At 68.9% G+C, this 12,839-nt stretch overlaps 1 protein-coding gene across 1 annotated transcript; it reads left to right on the top strand.

Annotated features, from left to right (window-relative positions):
• The first annotated feature begins 3,456 nt into the window (after positions 1-3,456).
• On the top strand, positions 3,457-6,604 carry HRH3 (histamine receptor H3). Its single transcript, XM_055137395.1, has 3 exons — positions 3,457-3,752; positions 4,217-4,383; positions 4,984-6,604. The coding sequence occupies exons 1-3, from the start codon at positions 3,494-3,496 to the stop codon at positions 5,905-5,907; spliced, it is 1,350 nt and encodes a 449-aa protein (XP_054993370.1). The 5' UTR covers positions 3,457-3,493; the 3' UTR covers positions 5,908-6,604.
• Positions 6,605-12,839: the final 6,235 nt, after the last annotated feature.

Below are 12,839 nucleotides of genomic sequence, written 5' to 3'. Positions count from 1 at the left end.
TCTCTCCGGGCCCTGAGCTCATCAGGACAGGCCCGGGGATGGCTCAGAATGTCACCGGGAGAGCAGACAAGGGACAAAAGAGGAAAGCGCTGTGTCCCCATCCCACGAGGGCTGCGAGGCCAGGCACAGGCCAGGCCAGCAGTGGCCACGCCCGGACTCCTGCGTCTCCAGGCTGAGCGCGGGGCGGAAGTCCACGGCAACAGCGTGGAGCCCTGGGAGCAGGGGCCACCCCACTCCGCCCTGGACCCAGCCAGGTGACAGGGGCGCGGGGCGCAGCTGCGGAGTCTGGCTCTGGACAGCCAGGAAAACTGGACCTCCGCTGGACCCGGTCACTGACCCTTCCGTGGGGCCGAGGGTCCTTCACGGGACATGCCCTGGTGCAGCCTGCAGGGAGGTGCCCAGAGGGGGTGAGCAATGCCATCGCAGCCCCAAGTGACAGAGGCGCCTGTGGGGTCGAGCCTGTCCCTTAGTAGGGGTGAGGCTGGAGAGGGACAAGGCCCGTTCCGGGGACCAGGTGGGGCAGGAGCCTTGCGGGGGGTTTCTTGGGGTGCCTGCCCCCCCCCGCCCTGAGCAGACCTGTCCTGGCCATGCCTGACGCCTGCTTCCTGCCACACTCCGTGGGGCTGGTTTGCACCTCCCGTGTCCCGCAGGCGCTGGGCTGCCGTCGAGGAGACACCAGTGCTTCCCCGTGGCACGGCTGCAGGCGAGCCGTGTCTCCTGACGCCGCCCACCCGCTGACAGTCCCCAGGGACCCACCATGGCCATCGGGCACTGCCCCCGGCGTGGGCTGGAGGAAGCCCAGGGGGGCGGCAGGTTCCTGTGTGGCCAAGGGCAGGTGTAATCCCCGCCCTCAAGGCTGGCCAGGGGCAGACCCAGCAGAAGAAACTCCCCCTGAAACCCCAGGAGGGGTCCCATAAACCCAGTGCTCCCCCCAACACGGTGCTTGCTGACCTGGTGCTTCCTGACACGTTTCTGACAGGATGCTCCCCAACAGTGCTCCCACCAACACAGTGCTCCACACTCAGTACAGTGCTCCCACCGACACAGTGCTTCCACCAACACAGTGTTCCACACTCAAGATAGTGCTCCCCACTCAAGACAGTGCTCCACACTCAAGATAATGCTCCCCACTCAAGACAGTGCTTCACACTCAAGACAGTGCTCCCACCAACACAGTGCTCCCACCACACAGTACCCCACAGTGCTCCCACCACACAGTGCTCCACACTCAACACAGTGCTCCCATCACTACAATGCTCCCACCACTACTGTGCTCCACAGTGCTCCCACCACACAATGCTCCACACTCAACAGTGTTTCCACCACTACAGTGCTCCACACTCAAGACAGTGCTCCGCACTCAACACAGTGCTCCCACCACTACAATGCTCCACAGTGCTCCCACCACACAATGCTCCACACTCAAGACAGTGCTTCCACCAACACAGTGCTCCACATTCAGTACAGTGCTCCCACTACAGTGTTCCACACTCAAGACAGTGCTCCCCACTCAAGACAGTGCTTCACACTCAAGATAGTGCTCCCACCACACAGTGCTCCACACTCAAGATAGTGCTCCCACCAACACAGTGCTCCACATTCAACAGAATGCTGCCGACACGGTGCTCCCCGCTCAGCATGGTGCTGCCACAGCATTCAGGGCAGAATGCTAATGAGGTGTTGGCGCTCGCAGTCAAGGTCATGCACAAACCTCAGGGCCAGCTTGGCCCTTCCGGGGGCTGGGGGCTGAGTCACAGGGTGGACCTGACACTAAGAGAGCCAGGTCGGATGGCCATCCCGCTGGGCCCCAGGGCCGTGTCTGAGTCCTCACATGCGGGGCAAGAGCAGAGCTCCAGACTGTGTCCCTGGCAGAGTGCTCCGTGTGGTCTGCACACAGGGGCGCCACCCCTCCCCGCGCCTGTGTGTCCACGCAGTGCCCGGGCACCCGGCAGGCAGGAGAGGTGTGCAGTGCGGTCCCCTTCCAGGGTGGGGCACCGCGGTCGCCGGCCGGGAGCGAGCGGGGCTGGGGGAGGCAGCCCTGGAGGGGTCTACCGGCCCGGGAGCTGCCGGCTGGGCCTGCGTGACAGACTCCCGAAGGCTTGGCCAGAGTCTGGGGGCGCCGTCTGGGCTGGCGGCAGGATCCCGAGAGCAGGAAGCAGGGGGCTGGGGGAGGAGCACGTTCCTGGCGGCTGGGTTTCCGGGAGGAGGAGTGCCCCCTCCCGCGTGCAGACTGCAGGGAGCCTCAAAATAGAGTGCGCAGCCTGATGTGGGCCGGGGGTGCTCCTTGCACCCCTGAGGACGCCCCGCCGCTCCGCTCCCCAAAGTTTCCAAAGCACCTCTCGGGGGAGGAGCAGGACCTGGACGCAGAAGCAGCTGCTGCCCGTCTGGGGGGTCTGTGCAGCTGCGGGGTTCCCCGCGCGCGCCGGCCCTCCCTGCGCCCGGGGCCCCGGCCCGCCTGTCCTGCCCCCCGCGCCCGCAGTCCCGCTGCCGGGGGCCCAGCCGCCTGCCCCGGCCCGGGGCCCCGCGCCCCGTGTCCCGCTCCCGGCCCGGGCGCCCAGCCCGCCGGTCCCGCTCCGCCCGCAGACGTCCCTCTCCCCGCGGGCGCCGCTCCCGCTGTCTGCGCTGTCGTGTGCCGCCGTTGTAGGTCCCCAGCCTGACGCTGGGTGGCCGCCTCCCCGCTCCGTGGGTGTCTGTGTGTCTGCGGGCGGGCGTGTCTGTCTGTCTCGCAAAGTGTCTGCTGCTAAATCTATCCTTGACCCTGGGGCTCTGCCGCGGGGCAGGGGGAGGGGGCGCTCCTGTCCCCCCCCCTTTCCAAGCGGCCGGCAGCGCGGGCGCCCGCCGCGGCCGTTCAGCTTCCCGGGGCGGTGCCCCAGGTGTCCCTGCAGCACTGACCCCGAAGTGGCGTCCCGGGAGCCTGTGACCCAGGCCCGAGTCACTCGTCGCCGGCTGTTCCCTCCACCGCAGGTCGCCTGAGCTGCGGGCTGGGTCAGCCGCCGGCTCCTGCGCTCCCTTATGTAACTCCGCAGCTGCCCGTGCCCGGCAGGTGCTCGGCCCGGGTCGGGCGCGGCCCTCGGGGATTCGGTCCCCCCCGGCCCGGGCCGGGCGCCGGGGGCCGGGTCGGCCGCCTCGGAGCCCCCGCCCGTCCTGCCCCCCGGGCTGCGCGCCCCCGCGCCCCCGGGGCCCGGCGGGGGCTCGGCGCGGGCCGGGGTCCCGGGGCCGCCCCCGGGGCGCGCTCGCCGGCCCCCGCACGGCCCGCCCCGCCCGCGCCCCCGGCCGGCCCCGGCCCCCGCGGCGGGCACGCGGCGCTGTCCGTGGTGCTGGCGGCGGGGGCGGGGCGGGGGCGGGGCGGGGGCGGGGCGGGGGCGGGGCGCGGGCGGCAGCCAATGGCGGGGGCGCAGCCGGGGCGCGGGGCGCGGGGCGCACTCGGCGCGCGGCGCGGGGCGGGCGCTGCTGGCCGCGGCGGGACCATGCGCCGGGCGCCCCGCGCCGCACCATGGAGCGCGCGCAGCCCGACGGGCCGCTGAACGCGTCGGGGGCGCTGGCGGCCGAGGCGGCGGCGGCGGCGGCGGCGGGCGGCGCGCGCGGCTTCTCGGCCGCCTGGACCGCGGTGCTGGCCGCGCTCATGGCGCTGCTCATCGTGGCCACGGTGCTGGGCAACGCGCTGGTCATGCTCGCCTTCGTGGCCGACTCGAGCCTCCGCACGCAGAACAACTTCTTCCTGCTCAACCTCGCCATCTCCGACTTCCTCGTGGGTAAAGCCGCGGGCCGGGGCGGGCGGCGCAGCCCCGTGCCGGGCCAGACAAAGGCGGCGGCGGGGCGCGGGCGCGGGACGCGCGGAGGGCGCGGGGGGGCGGCGGGCCGGCGGGAGGGGGCGTGGGGCAGGCGCGGGGCGGCGCGGGCGCGCTCACGTGTCCGCGCGCGGCGGCCGCGGGGGGCGGGGCGCCAGACACCTGTTGGGGCTGGAGGTGCGCGTGCCAGACGCCCGGGCGGGCTGGGCGCGGGGGGGGGGGGTGGGGGGGCGGCGGCCCGAGCGAGCGCTGGAGGCTGGGGGGTGGGGGAGGACGCGGGGGGAGCCTGGGGGGACCTCGTGCCCAGAGGTGCCCCCTCCCGCCTGCACCCATGTGCCCGGCACGCGTGGACAGGGACCAGGGCAGTGTCGGGGGAGGCAGGGCAGGTGCGGCCGGGCCTGTGGCTCACTGGGGCCCTTTCCCCGCAGGGGCCTTCTGCATCCCGCTCTACGTTCCCTACGTGCTGACCGGCCGCTGGCCCTTCAGCCGGGGCCTCTGCAAGCTGTGGTTGGTGGTGGATTACTTGCTCTGCACCTCGTCCGTCTTCAACATCGTGCTCATCAGCTATGACCGCTTCCTGTCTGTCACCCGCGCTGTGAGTGCCACGCCCTTGGGCTGCGGGCCACACGCAGGACAGGGCTGTGTCCGTGCCCAGCAGCCTGTGCTGGCCCTCCTCTAGCCAACATGCGGGGCCCCTGCCAGCTCTCTCCCCAGCCACTTGCTGCGGGGGGAGCCAGAGGCGGGCGCTGGACCCGCAGTGGTGGCTCCGGCCGCCTGGCACCGGGACTCAGGCCCTGCCGTTGCGTGCATGGGCTCCCTCCTCTGCCCCCACGCCTGCTCCCCCGCCGGCTCCACCCCACCTGGGCCCAAAGGTTCCCTTTGCCTCTCAGCCCATTTGGCTTTCTGGGGCCACATGTGGCCTAGTCCACGGGCCTGGACAGGGCAGAGTACAACTCCCTGGACCCTGGCCACCTGCACTCTCACCCGCTCCGGAGCCCGGCAAGGTGTGGGTGGGGCCTGTCGAGGGGTCCTGCAGCTGTGTGAGCCCGGGAGTGACTCAGCGGGGGGGCATTGGCCTGGCCTGGAGGAGACCCGGGTTCGAGTCCCATCTCTACCCAATGCTGGGTGTGGCCTGAAGAAGCAGGGGGGCTGCGGGAGGGCTGGGGAGCTGGTGGCTGACGGGGTCCCTCTGCAGGTGTCCTACCGCGCCCAGCAGGGCGACACGCGGCGGGCGGTGCAGAAGATGCTGCTGGTGTGGGTGCTGGCCTTCCTGCTCTACGGGCCGGCCATCCTCAGCTGGGAGCACCTGTCGGGCCGCAGCTCCATCCCCGACGGCCACTGCTACGCCGAGTTCTTCTACAACTGGTACTTCCTCATCACGGCGTCCACGCTGGAGTTCTTCACTCCCTTCCTCAGCGTCACCTTCTTCAACCTCAGCATCTACCTGAACATCCAGCGCCGCACCCGCGTGAGGCTGGATGGCACCCGCGAGCCGGGCGGCCCGGAGCCGCTGCCCGAGGCCCAGCCGTCCCCTCCGCCGGCCGTGCCGGGCTGCTGGGGGTGCTGGCCTCGGGGGCGCGGGGAGGCGGTGCCACTGAACAAGTATGGGGTGGGGGTCGGCGAGGGAGCCCCGGGCCCTGAGGGGGGGGAAGCAGCCCTGGGGGGCGGCAGCGCTGCGGCCGCCTCGCCCACCTCCAGCTCGGGCAGCTCCTCGAGGGGCGCCGAGCGGCCACGCTCCCTCAAGAGGGGCTCCAAGCCCTCGGCGTCCTCGGCGTCCCTGGAGAAGCGCATGAAGATGGTGTCCCAGAGCATCACGCAGCGCTTCCGGCTGTCCCGAGACAAGAAGGTGGCCAAGTCGCTGGCCGTCATCGTGAGCATCTTCGGGCTGTGCTGGGCGCCCTACACGCTCCTGATGATCATCCGCGCCGCCTGCCACGGCCGCTGTGTGCCCGACTACTGGTACGAGGCGTCCTTCTGGCTGCTCTGGGCCAACTCCGCCGTCAACCCCGTGCTCTACCCGCTGTGCCACCACAGCTTCCGCCGCGCCTTCACCAAGCTGCTCTGCCCGCACAAGCTGAAGGTGCAGCCGCACGGCTCCCTGGAGCACTGCTGGAAGTGAGCCCGCGGCCGCCACGGGGGCTGGGCCCCAGGATGGGAGCTGCGGGTACTCCCGCCGCCCTTGCTCTGCCCCGGAAACAGTCCCGGGGCTCTCTCTGTCTCCCAGTGCCGTGACCAGTGGTGTTGCCCCATTGTTATCACACAGGGTCTGCCCAATGCCAGCACTCGCCCGGCACCCCGCCCCCCTGCGCCCCGCCAGCCTCTGGCTTTGCTGCGTCTGTTCCCAGCTTCAGCCCGGGCGCAGCACCGCCCCCCCCCCCCGCTTCCCTCTGGTCTCCCTGCTCCCCACAAAAGTGCCAAGTGCCCTCGGCCGTGCCCTGCTTTCCCGTTCTGGGTGTCTCAGGAAGATGGAGAGACGCAGCCGTGAACTTGATGTTCCTGGATATTTAATCAAGAGACAAAATTGCTGAGGAGCTCGGGGCGAGATTGGCAGCTGGGGCTCCCACGCCCGTCTTCCCGGCTGCACTTCCGGCGGAGCTGCAGTGGCTCTGCTGCCCCCCTCCCCCCAGCCGGTGGGCACTGCGCCCCGGAGGCCCAGGCCTGCCCGCTCGAGTGGCCATCTGCTGGAGAGGCCTGGCCGTCCCCTGGGTCCCGCGCCCACGGGCGGGGGTGCCTCTGGGTCCCGCTCGGCACCTGCGCCCCTTGCATGGCTCCCCGTGCACCCCGAGGCTGGCCTGCAGTAAAGTGTATTTTTCTAACCGGTGCTGGCTCTGGAGGGCTTTGTGGGGTCAGTCCCCGTGCTCAGGCTCCGAGGGGAGCAGCAGTGCTGGCTCTGGGGCACACAGCCGTGGGAGGGGGGTCCCCGGAGTCTGCTGCACGGCCCAGCCAGGCTCTGGTCTCTCCACCCGGCCGTGGGCGAGTGTGCAGGCCCAGCTGAGCAGGCAAGCCTTGGAGGCGGACACAGGGACACACGCTGGCCCTGGTAGGGAGGAGCCAGCCTGACCTTCAGAGCACGCAGCTTGACGGGGTAGATGCCCACCTCCTCCAGGAAGCCTCCCCTGGCTCTGGTCCCCGCCCTCCCGCCCAGACTCACCCATCCCGGGTCTGGGTTCTGCGGCTGCCGTCAGGATGCAGGGGGGACACCCAGCTGCCCGCAGCCACATGAACAAGGGGACGTTTCTCTGCAGTGCTGTCCCCTCCTCCCTCCCCCCGCCACGGGGTCCCGGGGCCAAGAAGGAGGTTCTCCATCCCCCTCAGGACCAGAGCGGGGGTCGGGCCTGGACAGAGGGAGGCCCCGGGCTGGCGCCTGGCAGGAGGTAGTGGGGGCACACTGGCCCTGCGTGAACCAGCCCCGCCCCGGTGTCTGGGAGGACAAAGAGCCTGTCACCGCTGCAGTGGGCACGCGAGCCACAGCACAGCCAGAGCCCTGGCCGCCCCTCGGCCCGGCCATGCTAAATGGCCACAAATTGGGGGATGAAAGCAAAGGCTTTCAAGCAATTTCGCCTTCAATCTCCGAGCACTGCGCTCAGGTTCCCGGGGGCGGGCACGGGGAGGGGCAGGGAAAGACACCGAGTGTCTGCGGCAGGCAGGCCGGGGCCTGGGTGCCGTGCCCAGCTCTGGGGAAGGAACGGCCCCCAGCACCGGGGGTCTAGTGGGGGACATGGGGAAGGGGCAGCCTGGCCTCAGGGCCGGAAGCTCCCCAGAGAAGCGGCCTTTCGTGCCTGGTGCTGGGCTGGGCCTCGGGCCAAGTGCACTGGGGTCACCGCAGCAGAGAAGCACCAGAGGCCAAGGGGAGGGCGGTCTCGCCCCCAAGGCCATCAGGAACGGAGGGGGGGCACCAGGGCCTGCGTACGGTTGGACTGAGTGGAGAGTGGGCCCTGGCCCCGGGAGGACAGGCACAGACCGCAGGGGCACGAGGCTGGGGACTGGCGCCCCGGGAGGGAGGAGGGAGCACCCCCGTGTGGCGGTCCGGAGCAGGCAGCCAGCCTGGCCCACGGTCAGGACCCTGGCCATGCGCAGTGCCTGTTAGGGCCTGGGGCTGCTACTGGCCCGGGTACGCAGCAGACTGAGGTCACAGTTCAGACCTTGTGGGCTCCTTGTGGTTCCCCGAGGGTCCGTGGGGTGGCTTGAACGGGAACCGGGACTCCACAGGGGCTTGAGGGCGACGAGGAGGGCTGCGGGGCTGGTCAGGGAAGGGCGGGAGGGGCCGTCAACGCTCACTCGGGCCGGGCACAGGGCTGCTGGCGGGGGCCGTGGTACCAAGGCTCATCTCACCCACAAATGAAGTCAGCCTCCCCACGTACGGGGAAACCGAGGCACAGAGGTCACACAAGAGCTTCGCTCTGTGACCACGTCTCCCCACCTCACCCACAGCACGGGGTGGGTCCAGCAAGCACTCCTGCCCCCACCCACCTGCACTCTCCCTGCCCCGCCCCACCCCGCCCCGCCCCGCCCCTCCCTGCACCTTCACCTGCACCTTCACTGTGCACCTGCCCCTCACCTTGCGCCCCTTCTCACAGGCCTGATGGAGCCAGAGTGGGGTGTGCAGAAGGGCCCTGTGTTCTCTCCAGCTCAGCACTTCCCTGTGGGCGCGCGCCACCTCCGGGTGAGGCCCGCAAGAAGGGCTTGTGCTGGGGGTGGTGCTCCCCCTTCGGGGCACCCCGTCCTGGCCATGCTGTGGGGAGACCTGCTCAGGGCTGGCAGCGGCTCCTGGCTGCTCCTGTGTCCTGGCAGCAAGGCTCAGCCTGGCCTGAAACTGCACCTGGTCTCGTGAGCGCCCACCCTCTTCCCTCCGAGAGCAGCGGGCTGGCTGGCCCTCACCCTGGGGCACACGGATCACGCCGCGCTGCAGGCTCTGTGTGGTCCGGGGCCGGGAGCAAGGAGTTAGCGACAGTCTTCCCTGCTGGTGCTCGGGAGGGACTGGTCTGTCTCTGCACTGCCTCTGGGGCCACACCCCGGGAAGCTCCAGGCTCACGCCTGCTTCTGCGCTCAGGAGTCACTCCTGGCACTGCTCAGGGACCCTACTGTGTGCCAGGGATGGGGCCTGGGTCGGCAGCACGAGGCAAGTGCCCCTCTGGCCCCGGGAAACACTTTCCACACAAGGTGCCAGGCTCCCAGTCTGCCCACAGAGTGCCAGGCGGGCCCTGACCCGCGCCAGTCTCAGCTTGGAGGGGGCTGTGCAGAGCCTGCCTGCGCCAATCTGGGAGGACCCCAAAATATCCTTCCAAGGAGACGGCGAGGAGACGGGAGAGGTGCCGGGCTGGTGAGGGAGTCACCAGGGCCCCGCCCTGGCGGACCTGCCGATCTTTGACGCTCCTGCGGCACGCAGCCCCCCGCAGCAGAGCGGAGTCGGGCGACGCCCCGCGCCCCCTCCTTCCGGCCTGGCCCACGCGCACCCTTTCCGCCGGGGCCCCCTCTCCCTCCGGACTCTCTGGGGCTGCTCCTCGGAATTCACACCAGAGGGAAGGTGGGCGGGCGGGACTCAGGGCCGAGGGCGCTTCTCCTCCTGGGGAGGCCGCCCCACCCAAAGGTCAGCGCTGACGCAGGAGCAGACATGCTGGGCACGTGGTAAGGCTGGACTGACTGACTTACTCCGGGAGCCCAGAGACAGCGGGGAGGACAGACCCGTGGGCTCTCGGGCACACACACACCACACACACACTCACACACACACAGACACACAGACACACACACACACTGTGCTCGCACACACAGACACACACACGCACACACAAACACGCGCACACAGACGCACGCGCACATACACACGCACACAGACACACGCGCGCGCACAAACATGCGCACACAGACGCACGCGCGCACACACGCATGCACACACAGATGCACGCACAGATGCACACACTCACGCATGCGCATGCACACACACACGCACAGATGCACACGCTCACGCATGTGCACACACGCACACACGCATGCACACGCACGCGCACTTCCTGAAGCTCCGTGGGTCTCTCAAGTGTCCCTGAGGGTCCCAGGATTGTGGGGGATCGGCCCTCTTGTGAAGGGGTTCACTGTCTGGGCAGGGCCAGTCAAGTACAGCAGAGGCAGCTGCTGTGGGGACCTCCCTGGGATGGCCAGGGAGTGGCGTGGCGTGACCAGGGTGTGATGGGCGTGGCCAGGCTATGACGGGGCGTGGCCAGGGAGTGATGGGGCGTGGCCAGGGAGCGTCTGGGCAAGGTTGCTTGGGGCTTTACAGAGAGCAAGCATTGGGGGTGGGTTTGGGGGAAGGGTGTGGTCTCTGTCAGCAGGGGCCTCACTAGGGGACAGTTCGGGCAGCAGCTTGGCAGGTCTGGGGGGGTGTGGGGGGCTCTGGTCCCAGCCGGTGAGGCCTTTGTCTCAGAGGGCAGCTGGAGGGCGCTTCCCAGCCTCTACCGCCCGCAGCCCGGCGATGGCTTCTTGCCTCCTGCTATCCCTGTGTTGGGTCCCTCGTGGGGGCAGGGCAGGCCCTGGGAATGCTGGGACCCCGGCACCTTCCTTGGCTGACCTCCCGGGGGTGAAAGGAGCAGGCTTAGGCCAGCGGTGCCCTTGCAGTGGGCAGTTTCCAGTGCTGGGATAGTGCTGGCCGTTCCCTTCTGACCAACGTCCTCAGGCAGAGGGAGGACGTGTGCATCCTGCAGAGACCCTGGCTCCTTCCTGGGCCTTCCGGGCACCACCAGGTGGGGATTGCTGGGCACTGCTCGCCTCACGGGGAGGAGTGCTCCTGCCAGAACTCGGGCATCTGGGAGCTGTGCCAGTCCCTCTGCCTGCTCTGCCTGTGCCCAGACCCAGGGGCACCTCTGAGCCACGGTGGACCCTGGGATGTCCTGCAGAAGCCCCTGGGCAGTTGCTGTGCCCAGCCCACCCAGGTGGGCTCAGCGAGCACTGGCTACGAACCCAGGCAGGAGCTTGGTATCCTGGTGTGAGACTCCGGGTCGGGCAGCACCTGACACTCAGGTGATGCCCGGGGTTGGTCCCCACCTGCACGGGCACTGCTGGAGGGAATCTGTGACACAGGGCAGCACCAGCTGCCAATGCACGCCCCAAGGGAGCAGGAGGCCAGAGAGCCCCTGGTTTGTCTGGGGGCATTTCCTGGGGTGCCTGGGGCAGGGGATTTGAGCCCACACCCTCAGGAAGGAGGCAGGGGTGTAGCAGTGCCCAGAGTGGGAGTCTCGGCCCTCGGGACTGGAGACAGGACGGGGAAGGCACTGGCCTTACACCCCAGCACAGAGGGTTCCCCGAGCACTGGTGGGGTCACTCCTGAGCTCTGACCATCGCTTACTGTGGCCAAAGTTCACCGTCCATCGAAACTCAACTTCCTTTGGGCTATGGGAGCTGGGACTGACTGAAGACCCCAGGAAGAGGTGATCCTGATGCAGTGTCCCTGAGAGGGAGGGCACGGCCCACTGGCCCAGACGTGGTGCTGCCAGGGTTGGTTGCTGATGCCCCACATGGACCATGAGGCACCGTGCCCGGCCCCCCGCCTGCCGGCCAGACCGCACGTGCTGCAGTCCCAGACCGCTGCACCTGGTGCTCCCTGCCTGCCTGGCGTGGCCCAGGCACCTGCTCGGGCGGCAGGCATGCTGGGAAAGCCTCTGTCTGCACCCGGCTCAGGCCGGCCCCGGGGGCGAGCGTGGCTGAGGCTGCTCTGCCTGGTGCTTTTGCGTCCGCAGAGAGAGCCGGGATGGGAGCCAGGGCTGCCGCAGGAAGGTCCGGCTGCCTCCCCGCCTCCAGGCCACCGGGCAACACTGGGCCTGGCTCCTGAGGCAGGGAGGGGCAGTGGGCAGGCCAAGGGGGGCAGAGGGCAGCGGCTTCCAAGCAGGGGGCACCGTACCCAGGCCCCTCTTGTACCCTTGGGAGTTGGACTCACTTTTTTGGAGCAAAGAATAGAGTCCAGGGAGGAAACCCGGGTCTCACCTCTGCACACTGATGCCCCATGTGGAGCTTCCAGCCAGGCTGTGAGGCAGAGGGGTCAGCGTGGGGTGAGGGTACCTGGGAAGCAGGGGCAGGACGGGGTCAGGGTGCCCCAGACCTGGATGGCAGCTCACCCGGGGCAAGGAGGTCATGGTGTGTCTGGGAAGACGGCTGAGCATGTGGGGGTGCTAAGCAGACGGGGTCACCCAGGACGTGGGGGGCAGCGGCTGGAGTCAGACCTCCCGGAGAGGGTTGGGGGCTGTGAGAAGTGGGGTGTGGTGAGGTGAACCCGCCTGCAGGGCAGAGAGGGGCCATGTGTGCAGAAGACGGGTGCTGGCGTGGAGGGGGGTCACCTTCCCGCCATGCCTCCCACCCTGGCCCCACCTGCTGTCTGCCCCCCGCAGTGCTTAGGGGTCATTCCTGGCAGGGCGCAGGGACCACATGGAGTGCCAGCCCCTCACCCGGCGCTCTCTGCAGCGTCTCCACTGGCCTCTAGCAATGATTCCAAGGGGCCAGGAAAATGGCTTGAGGTGGGGGCACGTGGTGCCTGCGGTGAGGCCCCAGGTTCGACCCAGGCCTCTTTTTAGGGTCACGTCCAGTAATGCTCAAGGGTAACTCCTAGCTCTGCACTCAGGCATTACTCCTGTGGTGCTCAGGGAGACCATCTGGGACGCCAGGGTCAAACCTGGGTCAGGGGCGTGCAAGGCAAGTGCCCTCTCTGCTGTACTATCACTCTGGCCCACCCCAGGCCTCTGGCGTGCCCACCCACCCCGAGCTCCAGGGTATGGCTCCTGAAAAACATTCTCCTGTCTAGCAGAAATGAGACAGTCCGTTCCCAGAAGCTTCCCTGGGCCACTCCAGTGCAAAGGGTGGGAGGTGGGGGGGCTCCGCCGTCGCATGCAGGCGGGAGGCATGGCGTGCACGCCCCCTCTAGACAAAGATGAAAGGCTGGATAATTAAAGCTACTCAGAGCGACTCCAGGAAACCCTTTGTGGCGGCGAGAGGCGAGCAAACAGATGCCCGGCCCCCGTTTCTAGAACGCAAGGGCCTGTGAAATGACGAGACGGAAAACAAAGCTTGGCT

This window comes from Sorex araneus, chromosome 5, assembly GCF_027595985.1.
Source record: "Sorex araneus isolate mSorAra2 chromosome 5, mSorAra2.pri, whole genome shotgun sequence".
NCBI lineage: Eukaryota > Metazoa > Chordata > Mammalia > Eulipotyphla > Soricidae > Sorex > Sorex araneus.
The sequence above is the reverse complement of the archived record's forward strand: the minus strand, read 5'-3'. Positions and strand labels throughout refer to the sequence as shown.